Source organism: Gigantopelta aegis, chromosome 6 (assembly GCF_016097555.1).
Source record: "Gigantopelta aegis isolate Gae_Host chromosome 6, Gae_host_genome, whole genome shotgun sequence".
In the NCBI taxonomy this organism is placed as follows: Eukaryota; Metazoa; Mollusca; class Gastropoda; order Neomphalida; family Peltospiridae; genus Gigantopelta; species Gigantopelta aegis.
In genome coordinates this window covers 29,312,840-29,339,095 of record NC_054704.1, presented here as the reverse complement: position 1 = coordinate 29,339,095, position 26,256 = coordinate 29,312,840, and the positions used below count along the sequence as shown (strand labels likewise).

The 26,256-nt window shown below is 39.5% G+C and overlaps 1 protein-coding gene across 2 annotated transcripts; it reads right to left on the bottom strand.

The window, feature by feature from the left end:
- Positions 1–432: 432 nt before the first annotated feature.
- Positions 433–25,619, bottom strand: LOC121376087. Of its 2 annotated transcripts, none has more exons than XM_041503866.1 (8): positions 25,420–25,619; positions 20,817–23,243; positions 17,647–17,837; positions 15,587–15,723; positions 12,428–12,588; positions 9,798–9,914; positions 4,569–4,707; positions 433–2,299 (listed from the first exon to the last, which is right to left on the bottom strand). In XM_041503866.1, exons 2-8 carry the CDS (start codon positions 23,197–23,199, stop codon positions 1,738–1,740), a joined length of 3,690 nt encoding a protein of 1,229 aa, XP_041359800.1. In that variant the 5' UTR covers positions 23,200–23,243; positions 25,420–25,619; the 3' UTR covers positions 433–1,737. The 2 variants fall into 2 exon arrangements, with proteins under 2 accessions (XP_041359800.1, XP_041359801.1); XM_041503867.1 differs by having other exon boundaries at positions 25,569–25,598.
- Positions 25,620–26,256: the final 637 nt, after the last annotated feature.

Genomic DNA, 26,256 nt, shown 5'->3' with positions numbered 1-26,256 from the left:
AAAGTTCATATTTTGATGATATTGGATTAAATGGGTCTGTGAGGTGCTGAAGAGTAAGTCTGTTTAGTGTTTTATATACAAGAATGGCTTTTTGATATTCAACTCTTCTGTTAATTTTTAGCCACTTTAGTTCGTAAAAAAGTAAATCTGTTGGGACATCTGGGCCCCGTTCCACAAAGCGATCTTAGCCCTAAGATCACCTTAAGTGCATAGCTACCTTATGCACTAAGGTGATCTTAGTGCTAAGATCGCTTCGTGGAACGGGGCCCAGGTGAATACTGACACCCCCCCCTCTCCAACCAATCCTCACCTACACCAATGATGGAACTTTTTAACAGAAAATAATGTTATTTGTACTGTTAATTTTTTAAAGAATATCGTCGATCATTCCAGTGAAGCTGTTTTTACAACAAAAGTGAACAAACAATTTCATTTATAACAGTTCATTTTTAATATCTGTGCAAAAATTACAAAAAGTATAATGACTATTAGACACTTGTATTCAATTGTAAAGCAAATAGTAAATGTTTTAAAATGTCTTTTTTTTTCTTTAGTTCTAATGTATTTAAAACTGCTTTAGAACCGAAGATATGTACTTGTGTGTCTGCTGGATTTAATTTTAAGCAATATCCACTAATTGTTTCTTATAAAGCATGAAGGGTTTGACTAGTTATTGGAAAAACGAAACAGCATTGTGAATCATACACCCATTCACTTTATGGCCTGTGGATCAATATTTTGTCCTGTGACCTATGATTTTTTTTTGACATTCCAGAAATATAACAATATATTTATATATGAAAATTTCAAGGTGTAATGACTTAAATTTTGACAGAATAGTAACATATCCCCTAAAACCATATGTTTTAATTTTATGAGAACACAAAACATGTGCAGAAAATAGACCCACTTTTTTATGCCCATTAGACAAAAATGTCATGTCCCACAAAAATGTCACAAGTTTTGGCCGAATAGGCTTCGAAATATATGCAAGCAAAGAGTGAGTTGGAATAATAATAAATAATAATAAAAATAATAATAATAATAATAATAATAATTATATTAATTAGAATAATAATGATTAGAATAGATCTTGGAGACCTAAAAATGTAATAATTTACTTACAAACAGTATAGCACAAGTGTAACAATGATTTGAAAGAATAATTTACTAGATTGCATAGAATGTCAAAGATTTGTTTACTGGAAACAAAACAATTTTAGCCCAAATACACACATTCCAAAAGCCACCATTTGAAAAGAAACTGCCAGAAGTACACATACAAAGGTAATATATACACTAATCACTTGAAAAACTTTTGTACAAATTTGTTTAATTTATTAGTGTTCATTTTGCAACAAAACAATCACAAACAAAATAATACACACGTAGGTTACTGGTTGTGAAATTATACACAGTAAATGAATCGTTAAAAGATGGTAAAGTGTACATAATCTATCCTGAGTCAGTTTGTTTCCTCTTTATCTTTAATCACAGAAGACTGAAAGGCAAGACTCCACCAAAGTTTACTTGTTTTTACACCATATTTAACTTTTATTGGTCTTACACCATCTTTAACTCTTATTGGTCTTACACCATATTTAACTCTTATTGGTCTTACACCATCTTTAACTCTTATTGGTCTTACACCATCTTTAACTCTTATTGGTCTTACACCATCCTTAACTCTTATTGTTTTCAAACCATATTTAACTCTTTCTGGGTTTTTCACTCTATTTAACTCTTGTTATTTTTCAATGTATTTAACTCTTGTTTTTCGACTGTCTTTAATTCTTGTTTTTCCATCATATTTAACTCTTGTTGCCCTTTCATCTGATCACATCCATCATTCTCAGACTGCATGTTGTGAGACAATCTCTCTTCACCTGTTTTACACAAGTTGTCATTTTCTGTAACTATAATTTCACGATCTCGTTGATGCTTCATCTCGCTAAATGCTTCCTCTAAGCAAGACTTTGCCACTGCATCTCCTAAAGCTTCGATCCTATCTGTTATCTGTGCTTTACCATCATCCAGTTTTCTGGTTTCAACTTCACCTTCTGATGCTTCATTTTCCACCATACTGACATCATTCCCTGTACTAGCACTAGCCTCCTGCTGAGACGGTTGGTCAGTTGTCTCCTCTGATTCCCATTTGAGCCGACAGACAGCTGCGTGAAGACTGAAGTCGACTATTTTCCTACTCTGTTCCTGTAAGTCTTTCTCCGCGACAGTGTTGTCATTCTTCTGGAGGGTTCTCTTTGTTTTTGTGCTGTTGTCATGATTATGTGGCCCTGAAATTGTAATAATTAAAAGATAACACACATTCTGAGAGTACTGCCAAAGCAATTCATATGTCCCCTACCAGGAAAATTTCATGTCTCCTAAGTTCAACGGGCCAAAACTTTGTTAAAAATAAGTACCGTATATCTTCACCTATAAGTCAAATTTTTTACACCAAAATTTTCTGCAAATAGCCATGGGGTCAACTTGAAAACAAAAAATATCTCCCTCCCTGGCATGTCGTAAAATGACGTTTTACTAGTCTGTCATGGGTAAATCCCTATGAAAGTCAAACTTGATCTCTTACTGTATGTGATAAAGCTATACACAATACCTCAATATACTGAGACACTGCAAAACAGTCTGGAAAGCTATATGTGGGACAGACGGACAGACAGATATAAAACCTATAGTCCCCTTTGGTTGGACTGGTGAGCGACTGAAAAACAGTCAATATCATGAGATCTTATTTGATCTTGCAGACAGGTTTAAGACAGGTTTAAGATCACTACATCAAATTATTCTCACTCAATAGAGTCAATAAAACTTCTGTTCTCAGCTTCATAAGGATAAGTTAAAATGGATGAATAATCATGGCACCGGAAATATTCTCATAGGCAATACACAAACTTCTCGCTTACTGACCATCAATCTCTGTCCTAGGCAGACCAGACAGCTAAGCTTTCTACTCAGGACAGTGTGTTTGAACTACATCTACATATTACTACTAATTAACAGGACCGGTCTCAGTGGCCTAGTTAAGCCACCAGATTTCAGGCTGGTAGGTACTGGGTTCGCATCCCGGTACCGGCTCCCACCTAAAGTGAGTTTAACAATTCAACTACACAGATTTCTCTCTCACTAATCACTAAGAAAATAACCACGAACTCTCTGTCTTCGAAAGACAGCCCAGATAGCTGAGGTGTGTGCCTAGGACAGCCAGCATTCGAAATAAGCACTTATCCGTTTGTCCTGACAAGTGAAAGTCTGCTCGGACAAGCAAAATGTACCTCAGTGGTTGTCCTGGGGACAAGTACAAATTTATAATGCTGTTTTATTTTGAGCAATCAAAAACAATGTCCTTGCACTTCAGTAAAACTAACCGCTTACTTTGACAAATGAAAATATTGGTGGATAAGTAGATTTCTAGATGTACTTGTCCAGTAGACTAGTGAAACATTATGCTTATTTCTATCACTGACAGCATGCTTATTGCTATCACTGACAGCATGCTTAAACCTCAATTGCAGGGGCCTAGCTTGGGATTTTCCGGTGGTACACAGGCTTTTTCCGTGATGGAATAAAATGCTATTGGCTGTACCCACTCCACCACCCATATATTCTAATAAATAAAAAAATTGTAATCTCATGTGGTATGCAGCTGTGTACCTGCATATATGGAAGCTTGGACTCTGAATTGAACAGAAGCATGATAACAAATATAAATAAATAAATGAATGAATGAATAAATGAACAGGCCATGTGGTAAATATAAAGGGGCCTTTCAACAGTTATGTAACATTCTAGGGGTAGGGGGTATCGTGGCATGTTATAAAACTTATAGGGGAGGGAGAGGATGTTTGTCAAGCGTTATGTATGTTTTCAAAATAATTGTCTCATTTATGTTTATAAAGTTAAATGCAACCTGTCATTTCTATTTTGTTCTTAAACCAAATAAACAAACCTACAAAAACAAAATCTAATATTGGTCAAATTGCATCAGTGAAAATGTGGGGTATGGTGATGTCATAACACAAAGTGTTTACTAGAGGCTTAAAAGACATACACTTCAATGACATCAAATTTTATAAATGCAGATATATATGGAAAAGAACATTTTTGTATTCTGAAAGACATGCGATAAATGGCACGCACAATCATGTTAATGGAAAGCGGGCTTAATTATACTTACCAAAATACACTACATGTTCTATTTGGTACTATCCCAATCTTATACTTACCAAAATACACAACATGTTCTATTTGGTACTATCCCAATCTTATACTTACCAAAATACACATGTTCTCTTAGGTAATATCCTTATCTTATACTTACCAAAATACACAACATGTTCTCTTAGGTAATATCCCTATCTTATACTTAACAAAATACACAACATGTTCTCTTTGGTAATATCCCAATCTTATACTTCCAAAATACACTACATGTTGTATTTGGTAATATCCCAATCTTATACTTCCAAAATACCATACATGTTCTATTTGGTAATATCCCAATCTTATATTTACCAAAATCTTATACTGTCCAAACACACAACATGTTTTATACCACATGTTCTATTTGGTAATATCCTGATCTTGATGTCCGTGCCATGGAACAGAGCTGCAGTTTGGTCACTTCTTGGCATCCAAAATCTTCTGTCAGGAAATCCTTATACAAATCTGGATCAATGTGTTTGGCAACTGAAACAAAATGAACATATACACTGAGATGGGTGACCAATACTAAGTCTCACAGAGAGATGAAATAAAAGTAGTGTTCGAGTAATGACACCCCAGCACTTTGTTTAAATCATCAGTTGTCATTCTGACAGTTTAGAGGGTTGTAGAAGAAACCTGCTTCCACCATTCATTCATTCATTAGTAGTAAAGGAGCATTACAAACAGGCAGAAGAGCACTGGCTGGAATGAATGTAACTCGACAGGATTCATTACTGATCATACCACCACGCAGTCCATTTGGTATGGTGGATCAGGACCACATGGTCTATTAGTGAGGGCGATCAATCACAGGATCACAGTTTAGTGAGGTGGATCAATCACAGGATCACAGTTTAGTGAGGTGGATCAATCACATGATCACTGTTTAGTGAGGATGATCAATCACAGGATCACTGTTTAGTGAGGGCGATCAATCACAGGATCACAGTTTAGTGAGGTGGATCAATCACAGGATCATTGTTTAGTGAGGATGGTCAATCACAGGATCACTGTTTAGTGAAGGCGATCAATCACAGGATCATAGTTTAGTGAGGTTGATCAATCACAGAATCACAATTTAGTGAGGTGGATAAATCACAGGATCACTGTTTAGTGAGGTGGATCAATCACAGGATTACTGTTTAGTGAGGGTGGTCAATCACAGGATCACTGTTTAGTGAGGATGATCAGTCACAGGATCACTGTTTAGTGAAGGGGGTCAATCACAGGATCACTGTTTAGTGAGGGGGATCAATCACAGGATCACTGTTTAGTGAGAGGGGATCAATCACAAGATCACTGGTTAGCGAGGGGGATCAATCACAGGATCACAGTTTAGTGAGGGCGATCAATCACAGGATCACTGTTTAGTGAGGGTGGTCAATCACAGGATCACTGTTTAGTGAGAGGGGATCAATCACAGAATCACTGTTTAGTGAGGGGGATCAATCACAGGATCAGTTTAGTGAGGGCGATCAATCACATGATCACTGTTTAGTAAGGGTGGTCAATCACAGGATCACTGTTTAGTGAGGTGGATCAATCACAGGATCATTGTTTAGTGAGGATGCTCAATCACAGGATCACTGTTTAGTGAAGGCGATCAATCACAGGATCATAGTTTAGTGAGGTTGATCAATCACAGAATCACAATTTAGTGAGGTGGATAAATCACAGGATCACTGTTTAGTGAGGTGGATCAATCACAGATCAATCACAGGATCACTGTTTAGTGAGGATGGTCAATCACAGGATCACTGTTTAGTGAGGGTGGTCAATCACAGGATCACTGTTTAGTGAGGATGATCAGTCACAGGATCACTGTTTAGTGAAGGGGGTCAATCACAGGATCACTGTTTAGTGAGGGGGATCAATCACAGGATCACTGTTTAGTGAGAGGGGATCAATCACAGGATCACTGTTTAGCGAGGGGGATCAATCACAGGATCACAGTTTAGTGAGGGCGATCAATCACAGGATCACTGTTTAGTGAGGGTGGTCAATCACAGGATCACTGTTTAGTGAGAGGGGATCAATCACAGAATCACTGTTTAGTGAGGGGGATCAATCACAGGATCACAGTTTAGTGAGGGCGATCAATCACATGATAACTGTTTAGTAAGGGTGGTCAATCACAGGATCACTGTTTAGTGAGATGGATCAATCACAGGATCACTGTTTAGTGAGGGCGATCAATCACAGGATCACTATTTAGTGAGGGCGATCAATGACAGGATCACTGTTTAGTGAGGTGGATCAATCACAGGATCATTGTTTAGTGAGGGGGATCAATAACTGTTTAGTGAGGGGGATCAATCACAGGATCATTGTTTAGTGAGGGGGATCAATAACTGTTTAGTGAGGGGGATCAATCACAGGATCATTGTTTAGTGAGGGTGGTCAATCACAGGATCATTGTTTAGTGAGGGGGATCAATAACTGTTTAGTGAGGGATCAATCACAGGATCATTGTTTAGTGAGGGGGATCAATAACTGTTTAGTGAGGGGGATCAATCACAGGATCATTGTTTAGTGAGGTGGATCAATCACAGGATCACAGTTTAGTGAGGGTGGTCAATCACAGGATCACTGTTTAGTGAGAGGGGATCAATCACAGGATCACTGTTTAGTGAGGGAGATCAATCACAGGATCACAGTTTAGTGAAGAGGATCAATCACAGGATCACTTCTTAGTGAGGAGGATCAATCACAGGATCACAAGATCACTGTTTAGTGAAGAGGATTATTCACAGGATCACTGTTTAGTGAGGACAATCAATTACGGGATCAAAGGATCACTGTTTAGTGAGGAGGATCAATCACAAAATCACTGTTTAGTGAGGGTGATCAATCACAAGATCACTGTTTAGTGAGGGTGATCAATCACAGGATCACTGTTTAGTGAGGTGGGTCAATCACAGAATCACTGTTTAGTGAGGGTGATCAATCACAGGATCACTGTTTAGTGAGGGCGATCAATCACAGGATCACAGTTTAGTGAGGTGGATCAATTACAGGATCATTGTTTAGTGAGGATGGTCAATCACAGGATCACTGTTTAGTGAAGGCGATCAATCACAGGATCATAGTTTAGTGAGGTTGATCAATCACAGAATCACAATTTAGTGAGGTGGATAAATCACAGGATCACTGTTTAGTGAGGTGGATCAATCACAGGATTACTGTTTAGTGAGGGTGGTCAATCACAGGATCACTGTTTAGTGAGGATGTTCAGTCACAGGATCACTGTTTAGTGAAGGGGGTCAATCACAGGATCACTGTTTAGTGAGGGGGATCAATCACAGGATCACTGTTTAGTGAGAGGGGATCAATCACAGGATCACTGGTTAGCGAGGGGGATCAATCACAGGATCACAGTTTAGTGAGGGCGATCAATCACAGGATCACTGTTTAGTGAGGGTGGTCAATCACAGGATCACTGTTTAGTGAGAGGGGATCAATCACAGAATCACTGTTTAGTGAGGGGGATCAATCACAGGATCACAGTTTAGTGAGGGCGATCAATCACATGATCACTGTTTAGTGAAGGCGATCAATCACAGGATCATAGTTTAGTGAGGTTGATCAATCACAGAATCACAATTTAGTGAGGTGGATAAATCACAGGATCACTGTTTAGTGAGGTGGATCAATCACAGATCAATCACAGGATCACTGTTTAGTGAGGATGGTCAATCACAGGATCACTGTTTAGTGAGGGTGGTCAATCACAGGATCACTGTTTAGTGAGGATGATCAGTCACAGGATCACTGTTTAGTGAAGGGGGTCAATCACAGGATCACTGTTTAGTGAGGGGGATCAATCACAGGATCACTGTTTAGTGAGAGGGGATCAATCACAGGATCACTGGTTAGCGAGGGGGATCAATCACAGGATCACAGTTTAGTGAGGGCGATCAATCACAGGATCACTGTTTAGTGAGGGTGGTCAATCACAGGATCACTGTTTAGTGAGAGGGGATCAATAACAGAATCACTGTTTAGTGAGGGGGATCAATCACAGGATCACAGTTTAGTGAGGGCGATCAATCACATGATAACTGTTTAGTAAGGGTGGTCAATCACAGGATCACTGTTTAGTGAGGTGGATCAATCACAGGATCACTGTTTAGTGAGGGCGATCAATCACAGGATCACTATTTAGTGAGGGCGATCAATGACAGGATCACTGTTTAGTGAGGTGGATCAATCACAGGATCATTGTTTAGTGAGGGGGATCAATAACTGTTTAGTGAGGGGGATCAATCACAGGATCATTGTTTAGTGAGGGGGATCAATAACTGTTTAGTGAGGGGGATCAATCACAGGATCATTGTTTAGTGAGGGTGGTCAATCACAGGATCATTGTTTAGTGAGGGGGATCAATAACTGTTTAGTGAGGGATCAATCACAGGATCATTGTTTAGTGAGGGGGATCAATAACTGTTTAGTGAGGGGGATCAATCACAGGATCATTGTTTAGTGAGGTGGATCAATCACAGGATCACTGTTTAGTGAGGGTGGTCAATCACAGGATCACTGTTTAGTGAGAGGGGATCAATCACAGGATCACTGTTTAGTGAGGGAGATCAATCACAGGATCACAGTTTAGTGAAGAGGATCAATCACAGGATCACTTCTTAGTGAGGAGGATCAATCACAGGGTCACAAGATCACTGTTTAGTGAAGAGGATTATTCACAGGATCACTGTTTAGTGAGGACAATCAATTACGGGATCAAAGGATCACTGTTTAGTGAGGAGGATCAATCACAAAATCACTGTTTAGTGAGGGTGATCAATCACAAGATCACTGTTTAGTGAGGGTGATCAATCACAGGATCACTGTTTAGTGAGGTGGGTCAATCACAGAATCACTGTTTAGTGAGGGTGATCAATCACAAGATCACTGTTTAGTGAGGGTGATCAATCACAGGATCACTGTTTAGTGAGGTGGGTCAATCACAGGATCACTGTTTAGTGAGAGGGATCAATCACAGGATCACTGTTTAGTGAGGGGGATCAATCACAGGATCATTGTTTAGTGAAGAGGACCAAACACATGATCATTGTTTAGTGAGGTGGATCAATCACAGGATCACAGTTTAGTGACGAGGATCAACCATGGGTCCACGTGGTATGCTCAATAAGGAATATTGACATATCAATATATTCTTATTTGTGAGAAAGAAATTCAGTATAATAAAAATGTCTCTTATACTGAAAAAATTGAAACCTATAAATTATATGTTTATAACTCACTGAGTTATTGGTACGTTGTACTCTGACATAGGATACTGGTTGGGATGGGAGAAAGCCCAATTGGTTCACTTACGGATACTATAATGAAGTACAATTCAGCATAACATAGGTTAAATTGTAACAAGAAAGACTAATCCTGCATAATATAATATTTTCAGTTATAAGCTTTTCATAAAGTCTAATTCTGCCTAAGGTATTTTAAATATAGTAAGAATAAAAGTTCAGTCTTACATAATGTACTCAAGTGTGAAAATTAATTTATTTTAAAGTAGGAATAATGACATGATATAATGATGTTCAATATTAAGTTACCGTTCTTCCTGAACCAGTAATTGGCTTTTGACATTTTCATGAGGGTGATGTGAGGGTTGAATGGTCTTTTGTCTGTCTCAAGCACTGAATGTTCATTCATTAGTCGACGAACAGATTCTAATAATGAAAACAGATAAAACATAATAAAACATATTAAAACAATACTTATAATGCAAATAGGGGAACATGCCAAAAACAATTAAGTAGGGTAGGTCAGGTTAAAAAAAAAAAAAAAAAAAAAAAACCCCGAAGTTTACTACATTTTCACTCTACCAAACCCCCCCCCCCCCCCCCAAAAAAAATTTACGGTCGGTTTTCCACAAACACACAATTTTTGTTTATGCCTAAGTACATGTTATATTAATTAAAATAGAAGAGCAAACAAAAACATCAAACATTAACCTACTGAGAAAGCTGCTGTCTCTTCCATCCAATAACACCTTCATTTTTCAGCTAGTAAGACCACGTTTTAGCCAACACCCAACTGTTACATATAGATGTTATATATACTGTCCTGTTACATGTTCATAGCATTATATAATTGTGTGTTGGTAAACAGAGCCATAGTTACAAACAGACATTTCGCAGCTGCTATAAAAACACATATCTTAACGACTGATAAATAGCAGTAACAGAAACAAACCTAATGACAACAGTTAATTAAGAAGTTGCTACAATTAATTAAGAAGTACCAGTAATTACATAGTACAGAATGAAGGAATTAATTAATTAATAACACAGGCCCATAGGAACCGGGGGGTGGGGGGGGGGGGGAGGAGGAGATGAGGACCCTATCACACCCACTTAAGGACAAAAATGTAAGTTTTTTGTTCTACTCTAAATAAAGATTAAAAAAATATTGCTTGTGCTCCCCTCCCACGATGAAAGACGGTGCCCCCTTCACTAGAGATTGTCCCCACTACTCCAAACAACCTGGCAAATCTTCAGTTACTAAATGAATGAATGAATGAATGAATGAATGGATGGATGGATGGATGCATGGATGCATGAATGCATGAATGAATGAATGAATGAATGAATGAATGAATGAATGAATGAATGAATGAATGGCTGACTGGCTGGATGGCTGCATGGATGGATGGATGGATGGATTGATGCATGAGTGGATGGATGGATGGATGGCCGACTGGCTGATGGCTGCATGGATGGATGGATGGCTGGCTGGCTGGCTGGATGGATGGATGGATGGATGAATAGATGCATGAATGAATGAATGGATGGGTGCATACATGCATGAATGGATGACTGGATGGATGGATGAATGGCTGACTGGCTGGATGGCTGCATGAATGGATGGATGGATGGATGGATTGATGGATGGCTGCATGAATGGATGGATGGATGGCTGCATGAATGGATGGATGGATGAATACATGGATGCATGCATGGATGGATGGATGGATAGATGGATGAATAGATACATGCATGAATGAATGAATGAATGAATGAATGGATGGATGGATGGATGGATGGATGGATGGATGGATGGATGGATGCATGCATGGATGGATGGATGAATGGATGGATGGATGGATTGATGCATGAATGAATGAATGGATGGGTGCATGCATGCATGAATGGATGAATGGATGGATGGCCGACTGGCTGACTGGCTGGATGGCTGCATGGATGGATGGATGGATGGATGGATTGATGCATGGATGGATGGATGGATGGATGGCTGGATGGATGGATGGATGCATGGGTGGATGGATGGATGGATGGATGAATGGATGGATGGCTACATGGATGGATGAATAATTACATGGATGGATGGATGCATGGATGAATGGATTGCTGGCTGCATGGATGGATGGATGGGTGGATGGATGGATGGATGGATGGATGGATGAATGGATGGATGGGTGGATGGATGGATGGATGGATGAATGGATGGATGAATGGATGGCTGCATGGATGGATTGACAGATGAATGTATACCAGCATGGACACGTTTATTTAATTTATTAATTACATGTTTTGGTATAACAGTGTAAAGGGCTGTAAAAATATAAGTATCACAGATATTAAGTAATATAATACATACTGTATAATACCTAACATTATACTATAACTTTATGTTTGATATATTTTTAGTATGTAGACTATCACATCCTTGTGAAAGGACAATACCACCATATATATTACTTGAGTATACTCTTGATGTCAGAGTAAATACAGGTAAATTGTTAACCCTTACTTTCCGGGTTTATTTCACTATACTAGCCAAACGGATAAGATTGTTAAAGGGTTAATACAGGTACTTAAGATTATCCTCAAGTACAGTGAAACTCCTCTAAACTGGACATGTTTGGGTCCAAGTAAAAAGTCTGGTTTAAGAGGTATCCAGTTTACAGAGGTTCTCTTCTGTACAGATATTTAAAAAGGGACCAGGAATAACGTCCGGTTTACAGAGGGTTCTGTTTTGAGAGGTTTCACTGTAGTTTAACCCAACAGTACAAGCTCCAACCCAGAATGAGTTTTAATGGCCCAGTACACTGACAGTGTAACCACTAACATCTGTTCTGGCCAAGACAGCACCTATAAAGCATAACTGGATATTAAATAAGAAATATCTTTAAAATAAAATGCCCTTGAACGTCATTCACCTGCAATGCTCTCCATTTCTTCTAGAGCAGGACCTGGGCTGATCTTTGCAAAAACAACCTGATTCTTAAACGTGCCAAGTCCACAAAGATTCAGCTCCAGTAACCGTGACTCGTATGTCGACTTCAGAATGCTGCCACATTGGTTCAAGGCAAGATGTGCTCTACAAAAATGCAAAAGTTTGGCTTAATTTACAGTAATAAGGAAAACAGGGCTGTACTTACCACGTGGCAGGTGGAAAAAGTGCCAATACATTTTGCTCCATTAATTTTTAAAAATTATTTTTTTTTTATTTTTATTACTGGTTCCCTAGTCAGTTTAGATTAGTTAAAACCCTGGAAATAATTTAGGAAATAACAAATGCATGTTTATTCATTCATTCATTCATTCATTCATTCATTCATTCATTCATTCATTCATTCACAGTGGCATAGCGTGGGTTGCCAACACTTGGTGCAAGGCAAGTATTGCACCCCCTAACCAGTGGACCGTTAGCACTCCCCGAGTCCCTTCCACCAGTCCAGAATTTTGCACCCAGAGCAACCACCCCAATGGCCCCATCCACGCTACTCCACTGTTCATTCATTCATTCATTCATTCATTCATTCATTCATTCATTTCCGTGCATATATTCAATTGAGATTCAAACACACAGCTCCCAGAACAGTGGGTTAATGGTTAGTTGTTAGTGATTAGTGAGAGATAGGCCAGTATAGTCAGCCTTACACCTAACCATTGAGTTGTTAAACTCACTCTGGGTGGGAGCCGGTATCGGGATGTGAACCTAGTACCTACCAGCCTTAGATCTGATTGCTTCACTGAGACTGGTGCAAATAATGGACCTTAAATGATATTAAAGGGACATACTCTAGTTTTTAAACACTAAGGCATATTTTTGTTACTATTATAGCCATTTTTTATAACTGAAATCATACTTTACTTAGATCTTATGGTTTAGATTATAAATTTTCATACATTCGAAGTGTGTTTGGTCATCATGGTATTTTTAATATCACAAAATTCATTTCTCCTATTTTTAAAAATGCACATGCGTCTGAGAAGTAACAGTTATGCCATCATCAAGTTTTAGTCTATTTTTAGAGGGTATTTCACCATTTCAAAATCACAGACTCATGTTTCACTCAGTTGTAACTTTATCCAAATGTGTTACAGGTTTGTAGATTAACTAAATTTAGTGTCAATTTTCACGGGTTGAAACTAGGGTCTGTCCCTTTAATTGAAAAATAAATTCTTAAATTATCTTTAGAAAGCCGACAACTCTCTTTCCTATTCCAGCCAGTTCTCCACAATTGGTATAACAAAGGCCGTGGTATGTACCAACTGTTCTGTGGGATGGTGCATATAAAACATCCCTTGTTGCCGACTGGAAAGAGTAACCCATTGTATGGCAGCTGCAGGTGTCCTCATTATTTGTGTGGTCCTCAACCACATGTCCAGTGCCATATAACCATAATTAAAAGCGTGTTGAGAAGTGTCATTATTTAAAACATTCCTTCCTTCTGACAACTTCATAAAAGGCAGTGCACCATGACTGGTATATCAAAAGCCATGATATGTGCTATCCTGTTTGTAGGATGGTGCATATAAAAGATCCCTTGCTACTAATGGAAAAATGTAGCATATTTCCTCTCTGAGACTATATGTCAAAATGACCAAATGTCCAACAGCCGATGATTAATAAATCAATGTGCTCTAGTCTCGTTAAACAAAACAAACAAACGTCTATAAAAGGAGACATGATTATAAATGGACATTGATTGTCTCCAGCATTGCGAAGCCACTGGCATCATGGGAAACAAACATCAGATCGGTATTCACTTGAGTCACTTTTAAAAAAAAAAAATCTTTATTATTATAATTTGTCTTTATATATTGGTAATGGAACAGTTTATATATATATATATTATATATACTACAAAATACAGAAAAACCCCAACTATACACACAGCAAGCATGTTCAAGTGGAAGAGTGCTCTCAGTTTCTCATTAGACCGGTTTTAGCACCTAACATTAAATGAACGTGATAAGACAAAAAGGGCCGAATTTACAAAGCTTGTTTATGTCTTACACGCCTGCAACTACTTACATTCACAATGCTTAAACACCTGTGTCTAAGAAAAACAGGTTTTGTAAATTTGGCCATTGATGTTTAAAATCAATCTAAATGTTTGTGAGCACTCACAGTCCTGAACATGACACTGAACTATGGAAGACTGACAATGTCTTTAATGTAACACTGAATTATGGAAACCGACAATGTCCTGAACATGACATTGAACTATGGAAGACCAACAATGTCCTGAACATGACACTGAACTATGGAAGACCATCACTGTCCTGAACATGACACTGAACTATGGAAGACCAATAATGTCCTGAATATGACACTGAAATATGGAAGATCAACAATGTCGTGAAAATGACACTGAACTATGGAAGACCAACAATGACCTGAACATGACACTGAACTATGGAAAACCAACACTGTCCTGAACATGACACTGGACTATGGAAGACCAACAATATCCTGAACATGAAACTGAACTATGGAAGACCAACAATATCCTGAACATGACACTGAACTATGAAAGACCAACAATGTCCTGAACGTGCCACTGAACTATGGAAGACCAACAATGTCCTGAACATGACACTGAACTATGGAAGACCAACAATGTCCTGAATATGACACTTAACGTGAAAATGACACTGACACTGAAACTGATGGAAGACCAACAATATCCTGAACATGACACTGAACTATGTATCCTGAACATGACACTGAACTATGGAAGACCAACAATGTCCTGAATGACACTGAACTACTGAACTATGGAATGGAAGACCAACAATGTCCTTAACACGACACTGAACCCAACAATGAACATGCCACTGAACTATGGAAGACCAACAATGTCCTGAACATGACACTGAACTATGGAAGACCAACAATGCCCTGAATGTGACACTGAACTATGGAAGACCAACAATGTCCTGAACATGACACTGAACTATGGAAGACCAACAATGTCCTGAACATGACACTGAACTATGAATGACCAACCATGCCTTGAACATGACACTGAACTATGGAAGACCAACAATGCCCTGAACATGACACTGAACTATAGAAGACCAACCTGGCCATGTCATCTTTTGACCGTATACACATCACCATCAGGGTAACGTGCACGGTGTAAATGTCAACCATGATCATCTCGAGGCGTTCATTCTTTTCCAGTATCGTTTCTTGAACAGCTGCCAGTCTTTCCTTGATCTGTTAAAAAACAGGTTTTGTTTAATGACACCACTAGAGCACATTGATTTATTAATTATCGACTATTAGATGTCAAGCATTTGGTAATTTTTATATATAGTCTTAGAGAGGAAATCTGCTACATTTTTCCATTAGAGCAAGGGATCTTTAATATGCATCATCCCACAGACAGGACAGCACATACCACAGCTCTTGATATACCAGTCGTGGTGTACTGGCTAGAACGAGAAATTTGTTAAAACAAACACACACACTGGTAGTGTTGTCGTGTCATTGAGGAAAGGAATGTTTAGCAACACCCCAGCACACTGTTTAATCAGCAGCTATTGGCTATTTGACATCTTGTGATTGTGACTCTCCAGAAAATGAGAGAAAACGTATGGAAGGAATGTTTTATTTAACAGTGTACTCAACACATTTTAATTATGGTTATATGGTTAAGGACCTAACCGGCTTATGCCATACAATGGGCTACTCTACAATGGGATCTACACCATACTTATCAATACTACAACCCCCTCACTGTTAAGTAAATCAGAAAACAACTGGGGGTTAAGCTGCTCATTTCAGACATAACAGGTAGCACCAATGACTACTCTAGTTCCACACAAAAATTGTCATGCTATTTTTAGTAGGACCACACGCATGTTTCAAGCACATTGGTAGTTGGTACATTGTCACTAGTTCAAATTAAATTACAGGAATTTACTGGTCAGATGAAGCAACATTTTATCACAACAAACACTGTCACATTTATCACCAATAACCTCTCTGTCAAAAGTTGGGTGCACCTCGAACTGTGACCCAGCCAGATGTTATTTGGTTTAGTACTAGCTGTAGAGACATTACACTCTCATTTGTTGAAACTCGAACTGTGACCCAGCCAGATGTTATTTGGTTTAGTACTAGCTGTAGAGACATTACACTCTCATTTGTTGAAACTCGAACTGTGACCCAGCCAGATGTTATTTGGTTTAGTACTAGCTGTAGAGACATTACACTCTCATTTGTTGAAACTCGAACTGTGACCCAGCCAGATGTTATTTGGTTTAGTACTAGCTGTAGAGACATTACACTCTCATTTGTTGAAACTCGAACTGTGACCCAGCCAGATGTTATTTGGTTTAGTACTAGCTGTAGAGACATTACACTCTCATTTGTTGAAACTCGAACTGTGACCCAGCCAGATGTTATTTGGTTTAGTACTAGCTGTAGAGACATTACACTCTCATTTGTTGAAACTCGAACTGTGACCCAGCCAGATGTTATTTGGTTTAGTACTAGCTGTAGAGACATTACACTCTCATTTGTTGAAACTCGAACTGTGACCCAGCCAGATGTTATTTGGTTTAGTACTAGCTGTAGAGACATTACACTCTCATTTGTTGAAACTCGAACTGTGACCCAGCCAGATGTTATTTGGTTTAGTACTAGCTGTAGAGACATTACACTCTCATTTGTTGGGGCGGGATGTAGCTCAGTGGTACAGCGCTCGCCTGATGCGCAATCGATCTAGGATCGATTCCCGTCGGTGGGCCCATTGGGCTATTTCTTGTTCCAACCAGTGCTCCACAACTGGTGTAACAAAGGCTGTAGTATGTACTATCCTGTCTGTGGGATGGTGCATATAAAAGATCCCTTGCTGCTAATCGAAAAGAGTAGCCCATGAAGTGGTGACAGTGGGTTTCCTCTCTCAATATCTGTGTGTGGTCCTTAACCATATGTCCGATGCCGTATAACCGTAAATAAAATGTGTTGAGGGCATCGTTAAATACTAAGTAAAACATTTCCCTTCCTTCTTCTCATTTGTCATGTCATTACTTCTTGTAACTCAGCTTAATTAAGTTGATTGGCTGGTAAAAACGTATTATATATAACTGACGATCAATGATGACATTCCAATGGACTGGGAGGTAACAGTACCTGTGGATTTGTTATCTGAAGAGCAATGAAGTAATTGGGCTGTGCTTTTATTGGTTTTCTTTCTTCATCATCAACAACCTTGCCCTTCTCTTCCAAATATTTCTTCTTCTTTCGTTCTTCCTTCTGTGTTCTCTTTTTAGCTGCCTTCCCTGCCCTTCGCTTACTTAGAATATATTCATGATGAAAATTATCTGAAAGTTTTAAAAGCATAATATGGATTTTAGCATGCATGAGCATAAAAACAATACATTTCTGTAACTATTTAGTGCACCACTGTGCTAAAATAATCATATGCTATCTTAAGGGTCCTGCCAACAGTTAAGATGATGTTAAGGGCAAAAAATATTGCTGTGAGAAAAAAAATTGAATATAGTCCACAGCAAAAAAGTGCTTTAAAGAATTAAAAACTTCACTGCAAGTTCTACAGCATTGCTGAATTATAATGGGCAATTGCAGGGGTTGTATTCCTAGTGGGAGGGAGAGCAGGGGGAGGTGGAATAAAGAGGTTTGTCCGCACACAAAGTTCACACTGCCCACCTCCTGTACAGACTTTACTGTTTGAGGCGAGCTATCAGTAGTATCACGCTAGCTCCCCATCACTTCCCTGAAAATAGTTCAAGGATAGCAATTTTTTCTTCCCCATAGCATGTGAGTAAAAAAAACCCAGGCCATAGGATTTCAAACTTCATAGGAAACACTTTTTCAGTTCCATGACTTGTGATCATGGGAACTCATCAGAAACTGTTTATATTATTTTTGTTGAATAGTCGTACTCAATATAATAATCATGGGTAACCAAATTTCAGTTCCATGATTTTACCGACACATTACCAACATGGTACTGGAAACGATTGTTACCATGAAATCCGAAGGCCTGTAAAAAGTACTACAGATGGCTTAATGTTCTACATGGTAATATCTTGAATGGTTCCCCAGAATCTAAGATAGGGGAGCAATTAATCTCTCCCCTCAGGGTTTTTTTCATGGTGAGGTCTGCAGTATATTCTTATTTTAGACTGGGTATGGCCCTGGAGCCTAATTCACAAAGCTGTCTTAGGCTCTGCTAGAAAACAAAGCATCCTCTTTGCAAGTATTTTACCACTGCACTGCGAGATCGCTAAGTTGCAAGAGTTTAGTGAATTAGACACCTGGCCTTTTGACACTTTACAAAAGGTATTTATTCCTTACTCACAACTTTCCTAAATAGCTCTGTATACTAAATGATCTATGACACTTTACAAAAGGTATTTATTCCTTACTCACAACTTTCCTAAATAGCTCTGTATACTAAATGATCTAAGACAATTCATTTCAACTTATATCCGTGCTTATATACTCTTCAAAAGAAGAAACGCAAAACCACATTGTCGTAACATTTGGAGAATTGATTTAATTATTGAATGGTGAGTCCGATAATTACCAAATGTTGCAGGATTGTTCACAATTCACTCTAGTCCATTGTGAGTAAGTGATAGGACACACCACCAAGGTCAAGGTCATCTGGAGTCAATACCGGGTGTGGCCTCCACGTGTGTTGACAACTGCCTGGCACCGCCTGCCCATTGAAGCAACCAGAGTACGGATGACGTCCCGGGGGATGGTGGCCTACTCGGCCTGCAAGGCTGCTGCCAGCTCGGGCAGGGTCTGGGGCTGTGGTTGTCGCTGTCGGAGGCGTCGGTCCAACTCGTCCCATAGATGCTCAATTGGGTTCAAATCCGGTGATATCGATGGCCAAGGAAGGACATTAATGTTGTTGTTCTGTAGGAAAGCCGTTGTGAGACGTGCTGTGTGAGGCCTGGCGTTGTCAAGTTGGAACACTGCGTTGGCCATAACTGGAACGATGTGTGGCCGGAGGATCTGGTCAATGTAGCCCTGTGCATTCAGGTTGCCCTGCATGTGGACCAGGTCAGTTCTGCCAGTGTGTGAGATGGCTGCCCACACCATGACACTACCCCCGCCGAATCTGTCCACTTCCTGCACGCAGTTTGCCGCATAACGTTCACCACGACGCCTATACACGCGACATCTTCCATCATGACGTCGGAGCAGAAATCGGGACTCGTCACTGAACCACACCTGTCTCCATCGCAGTTGAGGCCATTGTCGATAAATCTGGCACAACTGCAGTCGGAGTCGACGGTGTTGTGGTGTTAAGATGACACCTCGAACTGGACGTCTGGCACGAATTCCTACCTCACGTAGGCGGTTCCGTACGGTCTGGTCGGATATCCTGCGCAAACCTGGTATTGCTGCGGCTGTGGAGGTGGCAGTAGTCAATCGTTCCCGAAGGTGGCGTACCCGGATGTAGCGGTCCTGCCCGGGGGTAGTGACCCGTGGTCGACCGGATCTAGGGAGGTCACGTGTTGATCCATGTTGCTGGTAACGGTCCCACAGTCTGGAGATGGTGCTTGGGGACACATGGAATGCCCTGGCAACGGCCGTTCTGGATTCGCCTGCGTCTAGTCGGCCGATGGCATTGTTTCTCTGCGGTTCACCGAGACGTGGCATGTCCTGGATTGTCAACTGTCAGCCAGATACAGAGGCCAGGCAAGCGAACACCCTGCACTTTTATACTGTCAGTGTTCATGTTGCATGTGCAGACAACGCACGTGCAGTGGTGACATGGTTTGCACGTGGCTGCGTTTTTGCGAATATTCACATTTTGGAACTTTATTGTACAGTAGCTGCGTTTTATCGAATGTAACCGTGGGAATGTGTTTGGGACATGCAATGACCTTATATTCACAAAGCATGAACCGGTAGGAAACATAAAATCGGAGTTATAACCCATTTGTACCCTTTTGCGTTTCTTTTTTTGAAGAGTATATATACTGACTTGAGCACACACCTCTGCTATCCAGGACATTGGGTCAGTGGTTAGATGATAGTGGTTAGTGGTTAGTGGCAGAAAGTTGGTGTAGTGGCCAAACACCTACCCGTTGAGTCATGTAAAAGTCACTCTGGGTGGGAACCAGTACAGAGATATGAACCCAGTACCTACCAGCCTCCAGTTTGATGACTTAGCCACTATGCCACTAAGGCAGGTACATTTATGCTTAAGACTTGTACACATCTAAAATAAAAACACAATCATTTTCTTTTTATAAATACTTTTTGTGATTTTTCTATTCACAGTGTAAAGTACGTCTTTTCATAAATTCTCTACTTACCTGAAAACAAAGATGAAATGTCATAAACTCCATCAACATCTGAATCCGGTTCAGTCTGGGCAAAAGGCAAAGACATCTGGAAGTTCTCATCATCTGCAGCCATTGTGCTAACTGTCTTTTCATCTGTCATGGTTACCATACCAACTTCTGATAAATCTGACCCTGATCCCTGCACCAGGTTTGCTGCACACTCAAGTGTCGACCCCCCAGATTCATCTTCCAAATCTAAGACTTGTCTGGCCACATTTGTAACATTTTTTCTTATGGTATCCTTTACTTCTTCAAGAAGCTTAGGAGGCAAAATGCTTGATTTACTTTTTTTCTTTGTAACTAAATGGTCACCTGAATGTATATTTGTCTGTATGGATGGCAGAGAACTGGAGTTTGAAGAATTAAGAACACTGGGTTCAGAAGATGTAGAATTTTTAAATTCAGAAGTAGAAACAGCCCTTGAAGCAGCCTTTTCAGGTTTGGTAGTGGCATGTTTAGAAGTGCATATTATGTGCTCATCTTTAGATTTTGCATCTGATTCAGCAACACATCCAGACTGAGCATCATGTGAAGCACTTGTTGTTGTAGATCCACACTTGAGTGATTTACTTCCTGCAGTCTCGGATGTAGTGACAGCTTCATTTCTAGAAGTAGAACCAGTCACAGAACTAGGACTTGATAACGTATTTCCTGCAGAAACATCCAGTCCTGCAGATGTAAGCCCAGTTTTGACTTTTGGATCAGCCCGCCTTTTGGGTTTCTTAGCAGATACAGCTCCTAGGTTTTCAGAATCCTTAGCACCTTTTGCAGTATCAGCTCCTGCAGATTTGACACGACTTCTGCTTTTCGATTTTGTGGGGGGTATGTTGACAGACCCAGCTCCGGGGTTTGTAGCAGCCGCTGCTGCAGCTTTGTTGGATGAACTGCACTTGGACTTAGATGTAGTCATTGCCTGTGATGCTGCAGTATTGTAAGTTGATGTAGACTCATCAAATGCTTTCTTAGCAACAACAGCTTCAGTCTTAGTAGCAGATGCAGCAGGAGTTTTCAGCTTTGAAACAGAACCAGCTGCAGTCTTTGATGAAATTACTGCTGCAGACTTAGACGGAGCAGAGACTGTTTGCCTTGAAGCAATGCTACCTTCAGCTTTTGAAGTGGTATCAGTAGGAACCTTAGTAGAATCTGAAGCACCCATCTTGTTAGAATAAAAATTTTGTCTAGTAGATTTGTTTGTTGTTTTTTTCTTCAAAACAGATTGTACTTTATCTGCTTTGTCATATTCCACAGGGTCAACAGACATTCCAGTCTGTTGTTGTTTCCCTTCCATACATTTTGTAGATTTATCCTTGCCATATTCAGCACCTTTGCTATATTCAGTACCTTTGCCATATCCAGCACCTTTGCCATATCCTGTATCTTTGCTATATTCAGTACTTGTGCTGTATCTAGAACCCTTGCTGTATTCTGTACCCTTGCTATATTCAGTATGCTTTGTTTCCGATACATTGTGTATCCTTGCTGTATCCTTGCTGTGTCCAGTAGTCATGCTGTGTTTAGTATCCTTATCAATGCTTCCTGTCTTAAGTAGTTTAGATGGATTGGAAGCAGATTTAGCTCTGGTAATCACAGTGTTCTCACAAGCTTCAGCTTTTCTCTTTTGTAAAACTACTTTCTCATTGTCCAAATGTTTTTCTACAACTTTGGAAGTTCCCACCATTCCTTTTTCACAGGCTGAATTCAGATTTTTATCTGAAAAATGTTCAGGTAAATTTGTTTCAGTATCTTTCACGCTGAAATGCTGTTGCTGTCTCCCTGCAATATTTCCTGAATCTTTTATACAAGAAAAAATTGGTTGCAAGGATTCAGAAGAATGAACATCACTAGCAGTATCTGATGCAGACATTTTGGTACTGGAATCACTCACGGAAAGTGGATCAACAGTGGGAAGGACCTCTTCAATGTTAAAGAGCCTCTGACCATCAACGATGTCTGAAACACTAGAATTATTGTCAGTGTTAAAACTCAAAGGATCCTGCAGCACCGAAGATTTGGCAGGTTTACACAATGCCTGACTAGCCACTTGTCCTTCCATTTTCACATCATCTGCCTCTGCCTTGACCACAGCTTCCATGCAACATGCAGGAGAACTGTCTTTTACCACACGTATGTCTGCCATCTTGGTTTGAAGTTGGTTAGTGAAGATTCCCTCAGGTGCTTTTCTTTTGGCCATTGCTCCATTTAATGCAGACGTACATCTTGGTAGGTTGTCGGTTGTTGGGAATTGTTTGACTGGTCCTCTCTTTGTAAATATTGTCTTAATCTGACTTTTGAAAATGTGTCTGAGCACAGAAAAGATCAGACAATGTTGATGTTTTACATGTCTCGACAACATGGGTTCACTGAAGAACAGATTCAAACCAAACACTGATTCTGATTCTGAAAGCAAATATAACATGTCTAATATATAAATAAATAGACAGATAGAGATATAATTAATTAATTAAGTAATAAGTATATCTATCAATCTATCCATCCATCTCCATCCATCTGTCTTCTATCTATCACATATTTATCTATTTATCCATTAATTAATTTGATTCTAGGGCATTTCCCCCTGGACATGTCCTCCCCCACCAGATATTTTCCCCCTCAAGCATGCTGTCATGGGCACACACCTCAGCTATCTGGGCTGTCTGTCCACGACAGTGGGTTAGTTGTTAGTTGGTTAGTGGTTAGTGGTTAGTGAGAGCTGGGTTGGAGCTGGTACCGGGCTGAGAACCGTGAAGGAATTACATTGAATTACACTGAACACAATTAGATTAGCACTTTTGATATTATCTACTGAAAAGCAATGTTTGAAGTCAACAATCAAGAATGCTAAATTTTAATGTCAACCTAAGCAATTAGTGTGAAGTCTGAAGCTGTACAGTACTCAGGATACTGACATTAGAAATATTATATTCTAGATACACACACCATAGAGAATGTTAAGTCCACCATGGAGAATGTTAAGTCCACCATGGAGAACATTATGTCCACCATGGAGAACGTTAAGTCCACCATGGAGAACATTATGTCCACCATGGAGAATGTTAAGTCCACCACGGAGAATGTTAAGTCCACCATGGATAACGTTAAGTCCACCACGGAGAATGTTAAGTCCACCATGGAGAACGTTAAGTCCACCAGGAGTAAAGCGAAGCTAATTTATGAGGTATATATTTATGTAAAGCAGAAATATCTTGCAGTGTTATTTCTTATGAGAGCAAGTTGCGAAAAAAGGGAACACTAAACACAAAATGTTTCATATAAAATGTTTCTTTTGATCTATAGTAGTGTTAGTAATTTTTACCACTAATAATGGGGAAAAATTACTGGGGAAATGATCGGGGTGGAATAATGGGGGGGGGGGGGAATGCCCTGATACCCATCAATTTATCAATCAAGTCAATTATTGGGTCACCCCCTAAAAAGATAATGCTACTAAATATACAATTATTTATAAAGTATGGGGACTGTTTACTTTGATATTTACAACCATATATGGTTATAAGCCATCTGCAGTGAAGTTTAGGCCCATAGATCAAACAGTGTTAAAATAGCAACAGATTCACAATTGTAAGTCAAAATATGTGACACCATAAGTGAACTGAAATTTTATCTGCTTTTGTTTACTTGAAAGGGTGATCAATGTGTTCACTATCAAACTCACAGACTACCCTCAAACACTTTTTTCTCATGAGGAAATTGATTTTCTGATTTCTTCCCATCTCTCTCTCTCTTATTTTATTCTTTAATTCATGCTCCATGAATACTACCATGCCATAAACAAAAATAGATAAAATTTCACTAAGCTTTTTCACTTCTTTTTTCTTTTCTTTTTTTGGTGGGGGTGGGGGGGGGGGGGGGGGGGGGGGGGCGCCCGATATATAATACACACACATGTAATGTCATGTATGGATGATGTATATGAAAAGAGTACCAGGACATAGCTCACAATCACATACATTCATAAACATATTCAAACACTTTCTGCCAATAATAAAACATAATATAAATAAAATAACTCCTTTCAAAAACTTATTTCATATTTAAAAAGCAACATTTGACAATTACGTAATTTGCTATTCATTTGTTTATACTTATTTCCGTGCTTATGTTCAATTAAGGTTAAAGCACAATATCTTTGGCACACATTTCAGCTATATGGGATGTGTGTCCAGGACAGTGGGTTAATAGTTAGTTGTTAATGGTTGGTGATTGAGAAGTTGTTGTAGTGGCCTTACACCTACCCACTGAGCCGTTAAACTTCCCTTTAAATACGACCTTGCACAAATTTATATCTGATTACATGATGAAAACACTGCCATCAGACTGAGTTACCACGGTCAAATACTGCGATCGGGATGACGCCCCTTTAAATTTGTGCCAGTTTATCCGTGCGACATTTATAGAGACCGACTTTCATGATACAAGGGGGGGGGGGATAATCAATAATTAATTCGGTCTACTGATGCTTATAACGATGCCATTTCCATCTGACAGTAGTCGTCAATACAAGATATGACGATGACCCAACATCGACTTTTGTTCCTGTCACAATGTAGCCTACATAGTCATTGCTTCTGGCGCTGGACCGAGTCGGCAACATCATCGCATTGTCAGGTCGAGCAGAAACGACACAAATCATAGGTGTGAACTGCACGCATGCTACTAATCAACGCAGATGCGATGTTAATATAGTAATGATATACTTAATACCTCTGAACTACGTGTCGTAGTCTAAAATACACTACCAATAAGGTCAAGGTCATTATCTCAGTCACACTTGCTACAAATTACTTATGAGTTAGGTATGTGGCGCGTTAACGTAAAAACAATTTACAATGTGTACACGACATTTGTAAACTACTTTGTGTCACTAAATTGAGAATTTATGCCAGCATAGGTCTATGGGTCGGAAGATGACAGCGACTATGGGGCCAGCTATATATTACTTTGATTTTCAGCTGGGGGGTTGGGGGGGGGGGGGGGGTGGAGAGTGTGTGTGGGGGGTGTAACTGACACAACTAGAGCACATTGATTATTAATCACCGGGTACGGGATACGATCTCAGTCGGTAGAATGCTTGCCTGGGGTACTTTGATCACAGGATCGAACTTCCTCAGTGGACCCATTCTCTGATTGGGTTTTTTCCCGTCCCAACCAGTGCATCAGTGTATCAAAGGCCGTGATACGTGCTGTTAAATGGAAAAATGTAGTAGTAAGTTTCATTTGAAGACTATATGTAAAAATTACTAAATGTATGCCATCCAATAGTCGATGTATTTCCCCGTCCCAACCAGTGCACCAGAACTGGTCAAAGGCCGTGGTATGTGCTGTTAATGGAAAAATGTAGTAGTGAGTTTCATCTGAAGACTATATGTCAAAATTACTAAATGTATGACAT